We start from the raw sequence: 21,575 nt of genomic DNA, 5'->3' as shown, positions 1-21,575 counted from the left end.
AATCATACAATATTTAAAATATTTCCCTGGACCGTCGGCGTTTGCCTCACCAATATTAGTTTCAGATTGGCCTGACCTGGCCACCACTGATTCATTAAAATGCTTATATTCCAGTTTCTCCTGGTAAACGAGTTCAAGGCAGTTTATGAAAAGCAAGATTTAAGCGATCTGGGTACAGTCCAAGTATTATATTTTCTGGGAGAGTAACCAGGGTTGGTTTCACCTGCCCTCTCTTAGAGAAGCTGGCTCAGCTAGGGCTAATTCTGCATGGAGGTTTTTCTCCATTTCAGTTACTCTAGCAGCGCACTTTGTTTCTGGACACTCTCTTCCATTTCTCCACCTCCAGTGAATAGCCCCCCTTTTTCCCAGTAAAAATTCCACTTGGAAAATAACTGGGAAAAGGATCTTTCCTAGAATGCAAGTATTGGGACGATCATTTTCATGTGTCCAGAAGGGGAGATACATCTTGTGTTTGGGTGAAAGGAGATACATACACAAAAGCACACATATTGCATCCTCTTGCTCTGAATATTTGAAGAAGAACAGTTTGGATTTATATCCCCCCTTTCTCTCCTGCAAGGAGACTCAAAGGGGCTTTCCCTTCCTCTTCCCACAACAAACTTGTGAGCTAGGTGGGGCTGAGAGACCTCTGAAGAACTGTGACTAGATCTGGGGTCTGCAACCTGTGGCTCTCCAGATGTTCATGGACTACAATTCCCATCAGCCCATGCCATCTGGAGAGCCACAGCTTGCAGACCTCTGGACTAGATCAAACTCACCCAGCTGGCATGTGTTGGAGTGCACCAGCTAATCTGGTTCACCAGATAAGCCTCCACAGCTCACGTGGCAGAGCGGGGAATCAAACCCGGTTCTCCAGATTAGAATGCACCTGCTCTTAACCACTACACCTTGCTGGCTTTGCAGAAAACAGCCTTAGTAATGTACTGATACCAAAGAAACTGAGATGGGGGGGGGTGTCCAGGGAAACAACTGTTTTCCTCTGTTCTCTCAATTTGCATACCAAACATTCCTCCCAAGCACGAGGAGGCCAACTAGCTTTTTTCAATGTGCATCATGGCAATGGAACGCCCTGCACCTCCCATCAATTGGTATTACCAGAAGAGTCCAATATTGTATTATTATTGAGCAGCTGCTATGCAAATACACAGGGGTTTTTTTTAAATACAGTATTGCACTATTTTTGAGCAGCACTAGATATGCACCAAAAGAATTTTAAAAGGTAGGCAGAGGAGAAACATGACAATGCAAAAACAGGAGCTGTTCACAGATTTGTACATGCATAATTTAACTTTCCTGATCTTTCAGGCAATGGTAACTTTTACTTGGACCTGGCACAGAAACAGCTGTATTTTAATTCTCTCCTCGTTTTGAATTTTTCCTAAATTTTTATTTTATTGTCCATTTTGTGAGCTGTTAAGTTGCAGAATCAGTTAAGGGGCTAGTTTCAGATTGGCCCACCATGTCCACCACTGATTCATTAAAATGTTTCTATTCCAGCTTCGCCTGGTAAACAAGTTTAAGGCCGTTTTCAAAAAGCAAGGTTTAAGAGGGCTGGATACAGCCCAACCATTACATTTTCTGTTTCGGCTCTTCAGACCTTTGCATGGCCTAGTGGCAGGCTGGTTAGGGTAGGGGTCCCAGTAACTTTGAAAACCACAAAACCTTGCTACCTCAACTTCTATTTCCATACAGACAGGAATTAAATAGCAGGAGATATTTCTCAGTCCCTCTCTGGCACTTCCTTCATTTCTGCGATTGCATTCCGTCATCACTCACGTCCAGTCCAAATGGGAAGATGTTTTTGTGAACTTATTATCCTGTGATTTTTTAGTTGACATCATAAACTCCAGAAGAGGGAGCTCAAATACTTCTTCTGACCAAGAACCCTAGAACAGACAGACTTAAACTGGGCCAGCCAGAGCTAAAATACTAGCCGCATCTCCAGCTGGAGCAAAACAATGAAAGAGACAAGAACATTTGAATGGGGCATCCCCCCCCCCCCAGCTGGACAGTAACAGATGTTAGATGCTAGGTTTTGTTCTCATAAATATATTAGAAAATGAGCTGGAAATCACTGGTTGAATGTCAGTTTTGTTAATTATAAGTGCAGATGGGTCATGACAAGAGCAAGGTGCAACTCATTCCCCTCTGTCTATCTTCAAGGTCGTTTCCTTAACATCCCACAAAGTGAGCGTTGCTGTCGGTACTGTCCCAATTCTATAGACTCAATCCCTCATATCCTGCTTTACTGTTCGAGGTATAATATTAGAACCGATCTGGGAGCTTTACTACCTCTAGAATTTATGTTTCTCTCAGACAAACAAAAAATGTCTAAGCTATTGAACAGCCCTAATGTAGAAATTTCTGAAGCAGTTGCTACATTTTTAATCCATGTTCTACATAATATATAACAATGATCCTGTTTTTGTATTTGGAATGTATGGTACTTCTGGTTTATGCCTAATAAAGGTTTTTGGATTGGATTGGATTGGATTGGAATATCAGTTTAGCCATTAATGTATAAGGCAGCCTAAGGCAAGCTATTGTCTCACTGTCTCTGTCTCCAATAGTTCCATAAGTGATAACATTACTGGACAACTGCTTTGCGTTCCTGAAGATAGTGTGAGAATTGGGAATTCTTGGGAAATGCTCAGTATTATAGTAATGCAGCACTTGGCTTGACAACAGTACATGTGAAAGGGCTCTGGGAGTCTTAGTAAACCACAAACTGAACATGAGTCAGCAGTGTGATGTAGCAGCCAAAAAAATCAATGCAATTCTGGGCTGCATCAATGTGAGTATAGTGTCCAGATCGAAGGACGCAATAGTACCACTGTATTCTGCATTGGTCAGACCCCACCTGGAATAGTGTGTCCAGTTCTGGGCACCGCAACTCAAGAAGAATATTGACAAGCTGGAACGGGTCCAGAGGGGAGCGATCAAAATGGTAAAAGGTCTGGAATCCATGTCCAACTATGAGGAGTGGCTTAGAGAGCCAGGCATATGTAGTCTGGAGAAGAGAAGGTTAAGGGATGACATGACAGCCATGTTTAAATATCTGAAAGGATGTGATGTGGAACATGGAACAAGCTTGTTTTCTGCTGCTCCAGAGACCAGGACAAGGCGTAATGGGTTCAAGGTACAGGAAAAGAGATTCTAAACATTAGAAGGAATTTCCTAAAAGTAAGGGATGTTTGACAGTGGGATACGCTGCCCCAGAGTGTGGTGGAGTCTCCTCCTTTGGAGATTTTTAAACAGAGGCTGGATGACCATCTCTCCCAGGTGTTTTGCCTGTGTCTTCCTGAATGGCAGGAGCTTGGACTTGATGGCACTTATGGCCTCTTCCAATTTTATGATTCTACGTGTGGCACTGTTTTAATGGCATACTGAATGTTCCAGACTTGTGGAACGCCAGATTCATGGCACAGAGGCAGGCAATGGCAACGCGCTACTGAACACCTTCCTGCCTTGAAAATCCTGTGGGGGTCCCCATGAGTCAGTTGTTAACTCGATAGCACAAAAAAAGAGACATGCGTGCTATAAGAGACCAGTCCCCTCGTCCTCCTAGTAAGTGCCCCCTTTCAACTACTTGCGCTCGATCTTAGCCTGTTTTCAATAGGACTGATGACAGTGCCCCTTTAAACCGCGCAGGCAAGTTGGAACTTTTATACAGAGGAAGTGGTTTTTAGCCACAAAACAAGCAAAACAGTTGAATTTCGGAATTGGATTTATTGTGGACCTTGCCACTCTGTCCTTGAGGACATTATGCCAGATTTGCACAATATATGTGCGTGGCCATGTTGCGTTGTAGAGATTCTTGAGTCCCCATGAATTTCCAGTTTCTGCAGACACACGGGCATATTCATGTTAGATATGTTCAGCACTTCTGTAGTTATCATGTTTGTGATCGTTGTATTGTAGCCCAGATCTAGCTTGTTTTCACTTGTGTTGGTTTCCCCACCAGTTCAAACGCCATTCTTCCCCCTTGCACACGTATTACAGTAGGGGTGGCCAACCTATGGTGCTCCAGATGTTCATGGACTACAATTCCCATCAGCCCCCACTGCCACGTGGCCATGCCAGCAGGGGCTGATGGGAATTGTAGTCCACGAACATCTGGAGCATCATACGTTGGCCACCCCTGCATTACCAGCAAGTCACACTACCAATTAGAGATCCCTCCTCCCCTCCCCCTTGAAAGGCTTCCTTGGTACTGCATGGTCCCCATCAGCCATCTGTCTCCCACACTCCATGCCTGGTAATAAAGCACAATATCAGAATACGCTCTGCTAACAGTGAGGCGACTCACTCTCCGCCCCCTTGTTTAAAAGCTCATCCTCTCGTCACACTGGAGTTGTTTTCAAGGGAGGAGACACTGAAATAAGATTTCAGTTCTCCACATAAAAAAAAAAAATAAGATAGGCGATATCGTGCACCAGCAGCACAAAACTGAACCAAACACTGTTTGTGTGTGGCGGGGGGGAGGTAGGGGGTGGGAGGGATTCAGGGAAACAAATGAGCGCTTGGCATCGCAGCAGCCGCTCACGCTGTTGCCAACAACCGACACAAGAGAGCCGAGATGATGGTAAACACTGCCTTCTCACCCCGCCCCCCCAAAAGACAGAGAATGAATTGCTGATGGTGCAAAAGGGCTTGGGGGCGGAGGGAACGGGTTCGCCCCCGCAGAAAGCGAATAACACCTTTTCTGAAGTCAAAGCCGAGCATCATCTGGTTGCCAAGCAAGACAAAATAAATAAATAAATAAACAGCAACAGGGGAGGATGAAGGTTAAAACGCCTTCTCTTCTCGTACACAATTGAACACCACCAGAAGGGAAGTCTTGTGGCAAAACGGCTCCTTTTGCTGTCTGTTGAACCGGGCTGCTGTTGCAGTAAAACCCTTGTCCGGCCTCACTGCGTGTGCTCCTGCATTACGCATGAAAACAGTACCTGGAAACATCCCCTGCCCAGTCCCCTGGAGAATTACAGGGTCAGCATCTTTTATAAGCTGCTGTTCCTTTTGGGGCATTTGCGGCCAGGGCACAGGAATGGGTCACAGAATTCCTTGGGGGTAGGTGGCCTAACTCAGTGGTGGGATCCAAAAATTTTAGTAACAGGTTCCCATGGTGGTGGGATTCAAACTGTGGCGTAGCGCCAATGGGGCTGGGCGGGGCACAACGGGGTGTGGCCAGGCATTCCAGGGGCGGGGCATTCCTGGGTGGGGCTGTGGCAAGGATGCAGCCGCTGCGCCGGTCCTTGGGCGGGAAACGAATGCACGCAGGCGCAGGCTGCCACGCACGCCAGTGCACCTCCTGCTAGACTGCTTCAAGTTCTGCGCGCTGCTGCTGAGAGGAGGAGCGTAACTAAGGCAAAAATCACTTGGCAAAATCACCCATTAGTAACCCCCTCTCGGCACACACGAATAATTAGTAACCTACTCTCGGGAACCTGTGAGAACCTGCTGGATCCCACCTCTGGCCTAACTGTAGATTCCCCCAGATTGAAATCTTATTCTGCCCTCTAGCAAGGTATTGTGGACCGAAGCTTTCCTACACATCTGTTCTATGCAGTCATAAGAGTGGAGATACAAGTGTAAGCCACACTGGTGTAGAAAAACTGTGAAGAGACTGAGGCGCTTTTGCCATGAACTCCTTAACCGAGACAGTCTTCGGCCCCAATTCCTGCACCTCTCAAGTGAGAATCCCAAGTCTGCCCTGACACCTTAGCGTTGTGATACCAGATGATGAATGAGAAATGTCTCAACCTAACCCTGAACGGAAACAGGCTGTCAGGTGAGAGCGGGGGGCACAAACGTTTCCACCCCCATGAAACACCCACCCTTAAGTGATGTTTTCACATCCCATTGTGCACAAGGGGGCAGATGTCAGAAACAAAGAGGAACTGCATCCCGGTTACCGAGGCAACTGAACCAGCGTTCCCTCTAATGATTCAGTAGTTGGGGCAGGACACGAAGCACAATCTAGATCAGGGATAGGGAACCTGCGGCTCTCCAGATGTTCAGGAACTACAATTCCCATCAGCCCCTACCAGCATGGCCAATTGGCCATGCTGACAGAGGCTGATGGGAATTGTAGTTCCTGAACATCTGGAGAGCCGCAGGTTCCCTACCCCTGATCTAGATGCATACTCACCTGCCCATTCATGTCCTTTCTCAATTACTCACAGGGTAAAAAAGACTTGACAGCAGGCCATTAAACCCTAAGTATAGCAATGCAAGGGGGCCAGGCTGGGCAATGGGGAGATGTTTCCTCTTCCCCCGTTATAATTGGGAGGGCTTCCTTCTTCACCCTTAGCGATATCACCACAACACCATGGATGATGGGATACTTTATAAGAGCCAGGGAGGTTGTTAAGTTCATTATATGATTCTTTATTGGCTGGGTTCGCAGTTAGGAAGGAAGGAAACCTAAAAATGGCATCAAGATAGCACTATAAAAAGCAGCAATGAAAACCGCAAAAGAGGGTTAAAATACTGAAGGGCTTTTCATACTGACCCCCCCCCCCCCCCCGGCAAAATCATTTTTCGTGCCAAAAAAACAAACTTGGCAAAACATTAAGCACGACACTCTTTTGACTGCTAGGATAGTGCAGACGATCTCTAGTGTGCCCGGCAGTCCTACGATTTGCCAAGAATAGCATTTTAGTTTGTTTAGTTTCCAGCATTATTATACAATTATTATCCACCCAAGCCCATGAGCTGGGGAGGGGGGGTCAATGGAAAAATAAATTGTTAACTCCAGATGGGGGATGGGGAGTTTAAGCCGTTAAGTGCACAATCCCACTGCTTCAGTAACTTAAAATCTAGAGCAGGGGTCTGCAACCTGCGGCTCTCCAGATGTTTGTAGACCACAAATCCCGTTATGCTGGCAGGGGCTGATGGGATTTGTAGTCCATGAATATCTGGAGAGCCGCAGGTTGCAGACCTCTGATTTAGAGCAGGGGTGTCAAACACATGACCCTTGGGCTGGATCCGGTCCATCAAAAGTTGTGCCTTGGCCCATTGGCCAGATGAGGTGGTCCTCCCCCCAGTCAAGTTGTCAATGATCAAAGACTGCTAAATAAAAGGAAATACAATAAGAGAGTTATTCTAAGGGTGTTGTGTGTTTTCCAGGCTGCATGCTACTGGAACACGGCCATACAACCCAGAAAATCCACAACACTGTACGATTCTGGCTGTAAAAGTCTTCAACAATACAGAGTTATTCCTTTTCGACATTCCTGATTGACAGCTGGTATGCTCCCACTCGGGTGAGAAGCATAAAGCAGTATTTCCTGCAGAGATACGCAACAGAGCATTTGGGGATACACGAAAAAAAATTACATAATGGGTTTGCTAATATCAGGGTATAATTTTAGGGAAATGGGTTGCCAAGGGGTATTGAATGAAAAAAAGTTGGGAGCCACCGGAATAAAGAATTAGCCTCTTCAGCTAATACAGGGCTTCTCAAGCTGTAAATCATAGACTCTGGAATTCCCTGCTATGTGCATTTGGAAATATGTGCATTTGGATCCACTGATCTGTGCATTTGGATCCACCGATGTGCATTTGGATCCACTGATCTGATGCTGCTTTAATCTGTACTATTGGCTTTAATGGGCTGCTGTTTTTATCAGCTGCTTCTGTCAACTTTTTCAACAGCTGCCTCATTGCTGTTTTACAAGTATTCTTTACGATGTTGCTGGGCTTTCCATTTTTTGTACTGCAACGCCGTGTTCCAGTTTCACTGTTTAATTTCACACTGTAAACTGTCTTTTCAGTAGCAGGAAGGCAAGATAAAAATCTTTTAAATCAAACACACACAACTTAGAACCTCGAATATCAACTGTCAGCCACTATCTAGGACAGCCAACTGGCTACTGTGTAAGCCCATATTCCGTAAAGCACCATAGTTCAGCCTACCAGATACGTCTGCACAGGAATCTCTGAACGTGTCTGCTTGTTCAGATATACTTAAATTGGTCATTTGTGGCATACTAACAGCCTTAAAAAAAAAAAAAACCAAGGCAAACCAGCAGGCCTTCCAGTTTACAAAAGGTTTTTGGACTGGTCACCTGGCATGGCTTTTTAAACAATAGCTGACCAGGCAAACAGCTATCTGCAAACCTGTTTTCAGTGTGTTAATAAGCCAAATTTAAACAGCCATGTTATCTATAATCGAAGTATGCATATTCTACATTTTGTGTCATTAAGCACTGAGACCCGAGCAATCGCTTCTGCAACTGACTCCTTCCTACAGGGGACCCAAAGGATGCTGAGAATCATCAAAGCTGGGGGGCAGCCATGAAGGAGCAACTCCAGTTGCCAACACAGCACTGAGAGGTAGAGAGGAACGGGAGCCAGCCAGCCCCCCCCCCCCCCATCCCGGCCGTGTATTTCTGGCAAAACTAACTGCTGATCAAGAGACTTAAACGGAAAAAATCACTGATGTAAAAAGGGAAGCTAATTAAAGAGATGCATTCTAAACAGATTCTTTTAGAGAAAGTACTGTAAGATAGGTTCCAAGATGACAGTAAATCAAAGCTGACAGAAGTGCTAGGCAACCTCAAACTCTCTCTCCAAAGACACACGCAGCATTATGACTGCAACCAGATGAGTCCATCCAGAACTGAACCCTAACTCCAGTTTTTTTTTCTTAATGAACTCTTAGTTTTCTATCTCACTTAGCTTGAAAACTATCAAAGGTGTGTTTAGATTACTACGCCACGAAGGAACTGAAGAGTAAACTTCCTTTACAAATTCAACACTCTGGGCTGGCCTCCCCTCCTAGCACGATGCTACGTTTTGTAAGAGGCCAGAATACTTCACACGCCCACACATGCGCAAATGTACATACAGGAGAATAAGTCAGGGAACAGCAGCTTTAAAAAAAAATCAAGGTTCCATAAAATCTAAACAAGGCATGGCTTTTTATTTTTTAAAAAAAATACTGCCCCATTAAGAACTGTGCTGATGTGCAGCTTTAATAACCACACTATAATTTGTAGTTCTATGTTTTTGCAAAAACCGCAAGAGACTCAAAGGAGCGGAAGGAGGCACACTTTCCAACCCCGGCTGCCAATTAAGGTGCAGCAGGGATAATATCTGTTTTGCACTTGTCACGGACGCTACAACCTCACATCTGAATATATCTGCCACCAAGGTTTCTGCAAACAGTAGCAAATTTTTCTTGTCTACACTGCTGATAGAACAGAGAACGCTATTGTGGTGGGTTTTCCGGGCTGTGTGGCCGTGGTCTGGCAGCTCTTGTTCCTAACGTTTCGCCTGCATCTGCGGCTGGCATCTTCAGAGGTGTACCACAGAGAGAAGTCTGTTACACACTATGTCCAGTGAGAAGGGAATGTTTTAGTGGGGTATTCCTCACCCTGGGACATGGACAATATATACCCCACTAAAACATTCCCTTCTCTCTGGACACAGTGACAGACTTCCCTCCATGATACACCTCTGAAGATGCCAGCCACAGATGCAGGCGAAACGTCAGGAACAAGATCTACCAGACCATGGCCACACAGCCCGGAAAACCCACCACAACCAGTTGAATCCAGCTGTGAAAGCCTTCGACAATACAGAGAACACTATGAATTTCAGATGCAAGGAGCACCTTCCATAGATTTGCCTAGAACGCTAGGCAGCAGGGCAGAAGAAAGATGCAAACCTCTGTTGTGTCAACGTCCTCCTGATCTGCTGTTACAAAAAGAAAAAGTGTCCAGCAGATACACTCTCAACCACTGGTACCCGTTTAGTCTTTTGGTATCTTCAGACCTATTCTTCCACAATAGTCTGTACTCAGAATGAAGGCAACAAGAAGTTTAAAAGGACCAGCACTGGCTTTGGCAACCTTTGTACACAGTTCACCATTAAGCAGCGCTGCCTTTGGATGCCACTGGGGATACTCTGTGAGAGAGCCTGTAATCAAAACATTTTAAAGAAGACATGGAAACTCTCTAGTGGTCTGACACAACGAAAAAAGGGGCATGGAAAGCATGCTCAGCCTGCTCAATTTACCCAGCCTATGAAAAGGGATGTCTGTAGAAGCCATTAAACCATGTTAGACAATACTGATATTAAACAGCCCCAAGCAAACCTCTTTCCAGTCAATAGGAAAAAATCAAGTCTCATTGGTACATCTATCACTCTTCAGACTCCGCACAAGAAAACCAGCTTATCTACAAAACCACGAACTGTATTCTTGGTTCCTTGGACCAGAAGATACTCCTAGCCAAATTGCCTTCTAGGAAAAATCACCACCACCACCACCACCGAGAAAGTAAAATACAGCTGACCACTCAACCAGACTATGTAGAATTGACACAGGGAAAGTAACAAACCCATTCCCAATTCTCAACTCCAAAGGGTCCGAAATAGCTCCAAAACCATCTACAGTTTCAGCTCGCAGGAAGATGCTGCAGGACACCCTTCGCTAGGGATGGGGAAACCCTTGGATACACAGATAGCCCTCCCTCCAAGAAGAAAAAGGCTGCACCCTCAAGAAAGGTGATCCACTGATCCAACCATGCCTGAGGACGCTAGTGGACTCTTTTGATAGTCTGCGCATTGACCTTATAACAACAAAGCTCTGGCATTTGTGGCCGCCTTACCCAGGGAACAATAATAACCACCGTTCTTCAACTGAGAGATGATGTCAGTGACCCTGTACATACTATCCAGTAACACTGCTACTCAAAGGAGATAAGTTGTATTTGTAAGAAAAGCTCATGATGGGTGTGTGTGTGTGTGTATAAACTGAACTGTAACTATGTCCCCCACGCCACACAGTTGGGCAAATTTTAATGATTATTTTACCTCCCCCATGGTAAATGCTGCATCTCAAAAGAGGAGGAGAGAGATCCCCTTAGGGGCAACTACCCCCCAAAGAAGCAACAGTTTCTGATCCCATCACAGAGAACTATTCATCGTACATAATTTATAAGAGGGTGCCAATTGCCTCAACAGACAATTGTAATACAAATGGTGCAATGGCCAGTATTATTAATAATAATGGTATTCTGTAACAGCAGCAGCCCAAACCGCAAACTAGCCTCAAAGTTGTCACTGAAGAAAGTGTCTCTTAATTGCATCCCTTTCTCCTGAAACCTATGAAAAGATCGCATGTACCAAACATTTGAAACACTGAAGGCTTTTTTAAAAAAATACTCTTCTGGTTGCCTGATAATTTGACACTGACAACTGGGATAGTAAAAAATTCCTCCCACATTCTGGTGCAAACAGATATTATGATACTCCATCAGGGGGTTTGGGGAGGGGAGTTAACACACACAGCCTCTCACAACTACCAACAGACAATGAATTCCCAGTCTCGACTTGCTATACATTATCGTAATTGGTCATAAAAATATGCGCAACAAAAGAGAACACAGGGAGTCAGAAACCCACAAACAAAACAAAAGAGGTTTGATTGGGCAGTTGTGAGTTCTTAAATTTGTAAACAGTGTTTTACATACATAGTTAGGTTGTGAATCAACTCCTGCCCTTACAATTGCCCCAACACAAATACACATGAGGGATTTATTAATTCCTGCAGGCATTAACGGACACAGGTTATTAACCACCCTTTAAATACATAAAAACTGCAAGGATGCAATAATTGCCCTCCCTTGCAATTACCCTCCCATATGCACTCACGGGAAAGATTATCGCTGCCTGATACACACATAAAACGGGGATGAGTCATTAACCTCCAGTTCGCAATTCCCTAACATTCATGTAAATGAAGAGAAATATGCACACACTGTCTCACAGCTCCGCGCACACACACACACACAAGTGAGGGTTTGTGAATATCTCTTCCACCGATATACGCAAAAATGGAGGCAGGGAATCATTAACTATCCCCTCACCAACACGCATAATGCAGGCATGTACACAACATTTGTTTCCTTTTCTACATATGGTGGTGAAGAAGTGGCTATTAACCCTCCCCATCCACTCATACTCACAAACACAATTTCCCAACATACACATAAGTGGAAGAGGGCGTCAGCAGCAGCCCCCACTCCCCACTACTACACTTCACATATAATAGCGAGGGCTATTAGTGTACGCATAACAACGAAGGTGTTTCATTACCCTCTGCAAACATCATGGAAAACAGATTAATTTCCCACCAAATCATCAATGAAAAAGAGAGAGCACTATTTAGACTCCACTGGCTCCCATTCACATAACAAGGGTGCTGTTACCTTTGCTTATGGTTCCCAATATAAATACATAGGTACATTTATTACTCTATCCTCCCATACAGACATAATAAGGAGACAGTCCACCAACTTCACACCCTCCAAGGAAGGCTGATGTATTGTGAACGCTAATTTCACTGAATCCATAAACAGGCATGGGGCATTATTGTTGCTCCCTGCCCCTTAAAATTGGGGCTGTTGTAGACTTTCCCCATACACACAAAGGACGATTTGATTCCTTTCCCAAATCTAAAGAGAATGTTTACTGATGGACCACTCTTTCCATCGAATTCCTTCTACATCTTCCAGGGGGATCCACCCCAAGTTTTCTCTACCCCCACATTCCCCCTCCCTTACCTATAATGTGGGGCGGGGCAAAACAGTTATTCATGCTGCCTCTGTTGTCAAAGGAGAATCCCACTCTCTTATGATGGGATCCACATAGGTGCCCCCTCACCTCTCCAGAAAGGGGGGCTCCACCCCTTCACACACACCCCTTTTTAGGTTTTCTCCCTTACATATACATTGACAGTGATTGACACCCCCTCTTCTCTGAACGCCCGCCCTTTCTAAGAAGCAGATCCTCCATGACAGTGTGAAGTGGGGGGTTGACAGCTATAATATTCGCCCACCCCCTTTTTTTTATCCCCGCTCCTTCACTGCTCAGTTGGGAATGGGTTTTTGGAGGAGGAGGGGGGGGTCCCCCATCTCATCCCATAGTAATGGGGGAAATTACTGGAGCCACCCCCCTTCAGAGACTGCCCCCCCGAGAAAACTCCACCCCTTCCCCGTCCTGCCCCCCACGCGCCTCCCTCCTTCAGAGCCTCCCCTTTCCTGAGGGGAAAATATCCCACCCCCTCCCTTTTTGGGGCCCTCTCCCACCTTTTCTGCGGAGGAGGTGACAACCCTTCCCCCTTCACTGAGGGAGGGGGCTTTGGGACGACTACCCTCCTTTGCTGAGAGGGTCGTCAACGGGGCGCCCCCTCCCCTCCCGAGGCAGGTCCCTTGCGCCCCCTCCCCTCCCCCTCACCCGGTGGGCGCGCGTCAGGCTGAGGTCCTTCATGACCTCCTCGAAGGCCGCCGTCTCCTCGGCCTGCTTCTGGTTGTGCAGCGCGATCTTCTCGCTGAATTTCCGCGGGTTGTTCGACGAGGCCGCCATCTTTCCCCGTCCGCATCCCTCCCCCCCTCCGGACTCCCCCCCCCCTCAGTGCTCGAGACACCGCCGCCAACGACCAGGCACCGCCACTACGCATGCGCCGGGCCAGACCTGGCCGCCGGAAAGGGGAGGGGAAGGCAAGCGCAGGGAGCCCGGAGGGGTAGATCGGCCGGCATTGCGCATGCCTCCGGCGGAGGAGAGACGGATTGCGCAGGCGTGGGAACAGGCAGAATAGTGGGGAGAGGCAGGAGGCCCCCTCAGCCCTGGCCGCGCTCCAGTGCGCAAGCGCGCGGAGAGGGCTTCCCAAAGCCGCCTCGGAGACAAGGATGCGCCGCGCGTGCGCAGTAAGACCGCTCGGCTCCCCGTTTGCGGGGGCAGGCGCATCAAACGCTTTGCCTGGTGACGCGTGCGCCGTACTTTTCAGCGCCTCCTTAACCGTATTGCGCACGCGCAGTTCTCGTCGTCTCCTTTTGGCTTCCAGTTATTCTAAATCACTTCTTAATAGTCGAGCTTATTTGATCACCTTTCAGACGACATCTACATCGACGACGTGATATATCGACGATATTCATTCGTGGCTAAATGGAGCCTCCATCTATAGGCGCAGTCGATCTCTGAATTAAAGGGACAAGCTTGTGTTATGACCGGCGCAGGAACTTCTGATCACTGCTGGAAATAGGATGCTGGAACAAAATAAACTTTGATTTAAGCCAGCAAGGGTCCTCCCCCAATTATATTCGCATTCAGAGCAGTCTGACTCTACATAGCTCTATGCTGCTGAATGCAGGTTGTGTGCAAACGTCTCCCAGAGACAATATCTGGCCGTTCCCTGGATCCACGTAGGCATGAGGTTCATTAACAGGACCTAGCTGTAAAAACTAAAATTAAATTATTCAAGCAATTTGCAAGCTGCCTCTCCAGATGTGGCTCACAACTGAAACAATAAAAACTAATCAACACAATAAAACAAATTTTTGTAAAACAAATCACACAATTAAACAAGTTAATATGACAAATAGAATTAAAAAACCAAATTAGTAGAATAAAATAAAGAAAAACAGCAATAACAACAAGTCTTAACTATTGAAAAGCGCTAGGACATAAAAACAAACACAAGGTCAAAAAGTTCATTCATAAAACTGGCCCCTGGTTAGTTGCAGGCCAGGAAACAAAAAAAAAAACTGTTTTGGTCTGGCACCTAAAAGAAAACAAGGTAAATGTTGGCAAACCTCAAAGGGGCAAGGTATTCCAGCAGCGAGGTGCTACCACCGAAAAGTCCCATCATGATCCACTTTATCTTGCTGGTAGGGACAGAAAGGCTTGAGAGGAGGGGCTTAATTGGAGGGATGGCCAATAATGGAAGGAAGCAGGCCTTGAAGTTGGCTGACCTTCAGCCATTTGAACCTCCATGCTCAGAGATAGTCTATCTCCGTAGCTGGAAGGCGCACAGGACAGCGGCAACTCCATCAAATGTTAGTGCCCCTTCTTGGACACCAACTTCAGACTGGCTCCTCTCCCCCCACCCTGCCCCCCAGTTTAATACCACGTCAACAAGAGTTCTCTCTGCAAGCCATGTTCTATTTCCAGAAATGTCTTGGTGCCCTGGCCAACTTTCAAAACAGACTGCCATCTGGAGTTTGTTTTTCACTTGGGTGCCATAACTCGGCCCAAATGCTGCTGAGGGCGGTTGGGGGGGGGGGGAGAGGTGGCGATAACACCTCGCCAGCTGTCAGCTGCATTCTCCCTTTGGATTCTTCTTCTAAAGAAAGAGCCCTTTCGCTATTGCGGGTTTAATTTCCCTCCTCAGTTCCCGCCACCTCCTCGTAACAAGATGGCAGAGAAAAACTTGGGGGAGGGTGTGTATGTTCCATTCTGCGAGATTCATTCAGGCTCAGTAGCCTTTGGCCACCCCACAACGTCAGTTTCCCTCCTCTGCCCCAGTCCTGTTCTCTGCATTGATTCTGCATCTCCTCAGCTTCGAAGCTGGGACACTTCGCAATGAGTCAGTTGTGTCAAATGGACACTTTTTTCTTTTTGGCAAAGCTGGCAGCCGCTGACTTGTAAAGATTAACAACTTGTGCAACGGTGAATCTCAGGAGAGCAAGCTGCGGGCAGAAGTGGGGGATCAACCACTGTGGTGTTCAGTTCCCAGTTGTAGTGAAGCAGCGGGAGCTGAAAGGGCAACAGCAGCCCACAGACCACCAGAGCACCATGAATAGAGTAGGGGTCTCCAACATGGTGCCCACAGTCACCGTAGTACCTGCAGAACCTTTCCTGATCCCTGCTGAGTTTTTAGAATAGCCACTAGCCATTGGTAAGTGCCCCCCCAGATCGTGCCAGTGAGAGCCAGGCCGGGTACCAGATAAGCAGGAGGTCAGTTCCAGGCAGCCCCTGGCAGCATGGCAATTTGACACCGCCGTTCTGGCAGGGGCGTGATGGGAACTGTAGTTCGCTAGCATCTGAGGGCTGCGAAGTTTGACACCCCCTCTGGAATTCATGGGTCGAAACTCTTCGTTGATGATTCCTCCAGATGCTATAGATTACGCTTCAAGCCTTCTATCATCCCTGCCAGCATCATGCTGGCAGGGGATGATGGGAACTGTAGTCCATAACATCTGGAGGGCTGCGAGTTTGACACCTATGCACTAAAGCAGGGGGGGGGCAGCCTATGGCACTCCAGATGTTCATGGACGACAATTCCTATCAGCCCCTGCCAGCATGGCCAATTGGCTGTGCTGACAGGAATTGCCATCCATGAACATCTGGAGTGCCATAGGTTGGCCACCCCTGCACTAGAGATTGGAGAGATGGTGTTTCTTGGCTTGCTTAATACGTATACTGCAAGAAAATCTTTTAAACCACGTCTTCATCCGGTTCAACGGAGCTCCTGTCTGAAACGCTACGATCAGTTCAGCATAATCTCACTTCCTGACATTTAGCAATCGAGGCACCTCCTGCGACACCCTTTTGTGGTTGTGCCCACCACGCCGCGGCAGGTTTCCAAAGGTGCCCACTGGCTCAAAAGGGTTGACGACTCCTGAGGTAGCATCTTGCTCGCTTGACATATGCTGCAGCCTAAAGGTGGCGCACGCACACACACATCAAGAAGAAAGGGGAGCTCAACGCCATTGATCTGAAGGCGTCGGAAAAGGCAGAGGGCCCACGTGTGAAAAGGCCCAATGTGCAGCTACACCCACTCATGTTCCGTAAAAAGACAATTCAAGATCTTCTGGGAAAACCCAGTTCAAAAGACAGCCCCTTTAACTATCATTATTCAAGGGGCTCAGGGTGGGCCATTCAAAAGAGACCAGCTGCTTGGGGGCCCCTGCCTCATCTCTCCCTAGCCCTATACCAGAAGGACCAGAGGATCCAGGTCTGAAGGAGAGTGACCAGGTGACAGCAAAGTTTACCATGTAAGGTAGAAAATGTCAACGAGAATTTTTTTCTCCCTTTCTCACAATAGTAGAACCAGGGGGCATACATTGAAAATGCTGGGGGGTGGGGGAGAATTAGGACTAATAAAAGGAAACATTTCTTCACGCAACGCGTGATTGGTGTTCGGAATATGCTGCCACAGGAGGTGGTGATGGCCACTAACCTGGATATCTTTAAAAGGGGCTTGGATAGATTTCTGGAGGAGAAGTCGATCTATGGCTACCAATCTTGATCCTCCTTGATCTGAGATTGCAAAGGCCTTAGCAGACCAGGTGCTCGGGAGCAGCAGCAGCAGAAGGCCATTGCTTTCACATCCTGCCTGTGAGATCCCAAATGCACCTGGTGGGCCACTGCAAATAGTAGAGTGCTGGACTAAATGGACTCTGGTCTGATCCAGCAGGCTAGTTCTTATGTTAAGTTCTCTTGGGTGCACACCTTGCCACGCACAGCTACTTCTGGGTACAAAGCAACACAAGCAAAAACAAGCTATACCCAGGCTACAAAGCAATGACGACGAATGTGAGAAGTGCAAAACACACTGAATATAAATGCGCTCGTGCATCTGCACAGAACAGCACAGAGACGGCAAACTCATGAGAAACGTCAGAGTCAAGAATCTCCACTCTGCCCCATAGCCATACAAACAGGCTGTCCTCTCCTTGAGAACTCTACACCAGATTGGCACAATTTATTTGTATGGCTATTGGTGCCGTGTAGGGATTCTTGAGTCATTAGTTCGTAGTTTCTGTGCTGATGCAGACACATGTGCACACTTATATTAAATATGTCTGACAATTTTTTTTGCACTTCTAATCATTTGTGATCACTGTCTCGTAGCCTGGGTGTAGCTTGGTTTTGCTCGTGTTTGTCTTTCCATTGCGCGCTATGCCCCATCCTTCTGGGCACAGCCACTTCTCTGACCCTGAAATGGGGTGAATCAGAATCAGACCTTGGGTCCGTCACCATCTTTACCACCTACTCCAGGTGTCTGCAACCTGAGGCTCTCCAGATGTTCATGGACTACAATTCCCATCAGCCCCTGTCACCATGGCCAATTGGAGAGCCGCAGGTTGCAGACCCCTGGCCTACTCAAACTGGCATAAATTACATAGGTTTCAGATGGCATCAGAAGTTCCCCCACTCCCCCTTCCACGCGCCCATGGGAGGCCAGATGTTTATTATATAGCAAGTTTTCGATGTTATCCCGGCTGGCCGAATGCCTGGCGGAACAGGTCCGTTTTACAGGCCCTGCGGAAACTCTGTATGTCCCGCAGGGCCCTGATCTCACCTGGGAGCCTGTTCCACCAAGTAGGGGCCAGGGCTGTAAAGGCCTGCCAGCCGGATCGCTTTGGGGCCAGGGATCACCATCAGGTCCGCCTCCGAGGAGCAGAGGGGCCTAATGGGATGGTACAGGGAGAGACGGTCCCTTAGATATGCTGGTCCAAGGCCGCGAATGGCTTTAAAGGTCAAGACCAAGCCGTTAAACATGACCCGGTACTTGACCGGCAACCGGTGCAGTTGATACAGGACCGGTATAATCCGGTCCCTAACTGTTGTCCCCGAGAGGAGCCTGGCTTTGAAATTTATTTATTTTATTATAATGAAAAATGTCAATAGAGTACTTTTTAAAAAAAATCCCGACCCTCTAATCCAGACCTGGGCATTATACGGCCCACAGGCCCCATCCGGCCTGCCGGATGACCCTGACTGGCCCCCCTGCCATGCTGGGGAGCGAGGCGCCTTTGAAAGCCCCGCAGAAGCTGGTTGCCTTGGCTGCCGGCTTCTGCGGGGCTTTCAAAGATACTCTCCGCCCGCTCAGCGCTGCCTTTTGGCCCGGCCCTCCACAATATTTTCTGTTTCTTATGCGGCCCCATGGAAAAAATAATTGCCCACCCCTGCTCTAATCCATAGGTGTCAAACTCACAGTCCTCCAGATGTTATGGACTACAGTTCCCATCATCCCCTGCCAGCATGATGCTGGCAGGAGATGATGGGAACTGTAGTCCATAACATCTGGAGGGCCGCGAGTTTGACACCTGTGCTCTAATCAGTAAGTCACAGGAGGGGTCTCCACAAGCATTCCCCCTCCATCCCACCCACCCCCCACCCCAAATTTGCTTACTCGGAAGCAAAACGTAATCTCAAGAATCTGCATGCTGGGCAGCAGCAACGGCACGCAGGCAAAAGGGCCCCGCTCTGCTGCGTGGATGCACCCAGATATTCTCCCCCTCGTCACTTTCTCACGCTTTGCACGCCGGGCGCACCAAAAGAGACCGGACATCAACACGTCAGACCCAGGCTTGGAAAAAGAAAAAGGCTGTTTTAATTGTGTTGCTGGGAAGGGCGGGAGAAAAGGCTGGCTTGCAGATTCATGCTCTGGAATGCAAAAGCCGACGTGCTCTGAAAAGCCACAGTTCGGTCGTGGTCTCCGTTCGCCGAATACGCTTCTCCTGTCTTATAAGGCCTTGTTTCCTGGTCTTGGTGGGGAATCGGTGCATGAGGAGAAGAGGGCTTTGCAGGCTTGGCCACTGTGGGAGCCAAGGCGACCCGATCCAGCACCCTTGATGTACTCCCGCGGCTTTAGCTGCATTGCTCAAGCAGCAGGCAGAGAAAGTCCATTGCCCGTGCTGCAGTAAACTCCCTCCACTCCATCCTTAAACCTACCCTCTATCGCGTTGGCAAAGTTTCTGATCTAGGGTCTTATTGTTGTGTCTTTGTGCCAGTCAGAGGAGGGGTGGTGGTGGTGCCCAGGACATAATGGTGCCCCCCCCCCCCACTTACTTTAGTTTAAAAGCAGCCTGGTGGGAACTACCTTAGTTTAAAACAAAACAGGATTCGTTTCGTCCACTGAGACCTGCAGCAGCTCTCCAGGGTCTGGGAGCCACCCCCTAGACCACAGGTGTCAAACTCGTAGCCCTCCAGATGTGATGGACTACAGTTCCCATCATCCCCTGCCAGCATGGGAACTGTAGTCCATAACATCTGGAGGGCCGCGAGTTTGACACCTGTGGCCTAGACAGTCTAAGCCAGGGGTGGCCAACCTATGGCACTGCAGATGTTCATGGACTATCTGGAGTGGAATATCTGGAGTGCCATGGGTTGGCCACCCCTGGCTAAGCTGAGAAGCAGCAGAGGTCAAATACAGATGGGTCAGGCCAGTGGGAGAATCCAGGAAGCAGGGTCTAACAAACCAGAGAGTCAAGCACTTAATAACATTAAGGGGTGTAGCTCTCCAGGGTCTGGGAGCCACCCCCTAGACCACAGGTGTCAAACTCTCGGCCCTCCAGATGTTATGGACTACACTTCCCATCATCCCCTGCCGGCAATATTCCAGGTGTACCAAAACCGATTGTCCACGTGAGTCTCGCCAAGCAATGAGGGAAATTTATTCCTGCTTCTCCTGGGGTCTGATTAGGGCTCGGGGCTTGGCAGGAGGTGCTGGGACGCTTTTCTGTTTGTGCTTCAACGAATTCTCTCCTTGGTGACTTGTACCTAAAATCCTAGCGTGCCCAAAGCCCCAGGACACTCTGGGTGGCTGAAGAGGGTTCTCGGAAAGAAGGATGCATCTGCGGTGACAAGATTTGGGACGTGCCCTTGGCACGCCTGCTACCCCCGGCGCAAGGGGCGTCGTGCCCCTGCCAGAAGCTAAGCGCTGCTGAAAAAGGGGGAGAGGAGCCACCTGCCCCACATGTGCAACTTGGGCAGCTCTCTGGCTTTGCCCTCCAGTTTGAAAAGGGGAGGCCTCAGATTCTGGGTCCTGTGGGATGGTTGGGAGTGGCGGGGAGGCAAAGCCTAGGCGAGGAATGTTATGCGGACCCGCCAAGACGTGAAGGAAAGGGGGCAAGCCAGCCAGACAGCAACCTCTGGCCGCGGCACGGAGCCCCGCAAGGACGTGAGCCACGGAGCTGGGGAACGGAAGCCGCCAGCCCAGCGAAGGCAGGTTAACAAGGGAGCACCAGCCCAAGGCTGTGGGGTGAGAGTAAAGTTGTGGTGGGAGAGCCGAGGGCTGGCGAGAGTGCTGGTTTAATGTCATCTGCCAGCATCAGGCTGGTGGGGAGGTTCTGGCTGGTGAAATGGCCCTGGGGAGATGTGGGGGTGGGCTAAAACACACAGAGAGAAATAGGAAGGAAGGAAGGAAGGAAGGAAGGAAGGAAGGAAGGAAGGAAGGAAGGAAGGAAGGAAGGAAGGAAGGAAGGAAGGAAGGAAGGAAGGAAGGAAGGAAGGAAGGAAGGAAGGAGGGAGTTGGGGCCAGAAGGGAGTGTGTTGAAAGAGCAGCTAGAAAAAGCAGAAAAGAAGCAGAGAGGAAAAACAAGGGGATGAAGGAAGAGGGCTGGGAGTTCGAGGGGAGGGGGGAGACGCATAAGGAACAAGGGGCTGGAATCCGGCATGGCTATTTTGTGAAATCTCAGGCAAACATAAAGGCCCTGGAAATGAACTTCCACTCTCTGTGGCTCCGATGACGATCAAATCAGAGAGTGACTTTATGCTCCTCCTTCCAGAAGTCCACTCCACATGTAACTGTGCTTTTCAGGAAAAAAACAACAACCACCCCCCAAATCATGCACCCATATCCTCTCTTGTCACCTCCGAATTCCACCCTGCCCCATTCTTTGACAGCTTCTCGTTTTGACAACAGCAGGCAGGACTTACAGGGAACAAAGCTCTAAGGTACACCTGAGCCATTCGCCATTTACAAAAAGGAGCCCTTTTTTAAGCACCTGCGAGAGACGAGGCCGAGGCAGCGG

General features: G+C 48.2%; 1 protein-coding gene across 1 annotated transcript in view; it reads right to left on the bottom strand.

Annotated features, from left to right (window-relative positions):
• The window catches only part of CRTC1 (CREB regulated transcription coactivator 1), an 83,515-nt gene extending 70,037 nt beyond the window's left edge, over positions 1-13,478 (bottom strand). The window contains exon 1 of the mRNA XM_048497296.1: positions 13,270-13,478. Coding sequence (XP_048353253.1) covers positions 13,270-13,398 — 129 coding nt within the window. The 5' untranslated portion in view covers positions 13,399-13,478. The remainder of the gene's footprint in view (positions 1-13,269) is intronic.
• Between the last annotated feature and the right edge of the window lie 8,097 nt (positions 13,479-21,575).

Source organism: Sphaerodactylus townsendi, linkage group LG05 (assembly GCF_021028975.2).
Source record: "Sphaerodactylus townsendi isolate TG3544 linkage group LG05, MPM_Stown_v2.3, whole genome shotgun sequence".
NCBI classification, from domain to species: domain Eukaryota; kingdom Metazoa; phylum Chordata; class Lepidosauria; order Squamata; family Sphaerodactylidae; genus Sphaerodactylus; species Sphaerodactylus townsendi.
This window is presented reverse-complemented; position numbering and strand designations above follow the sequence as displayed.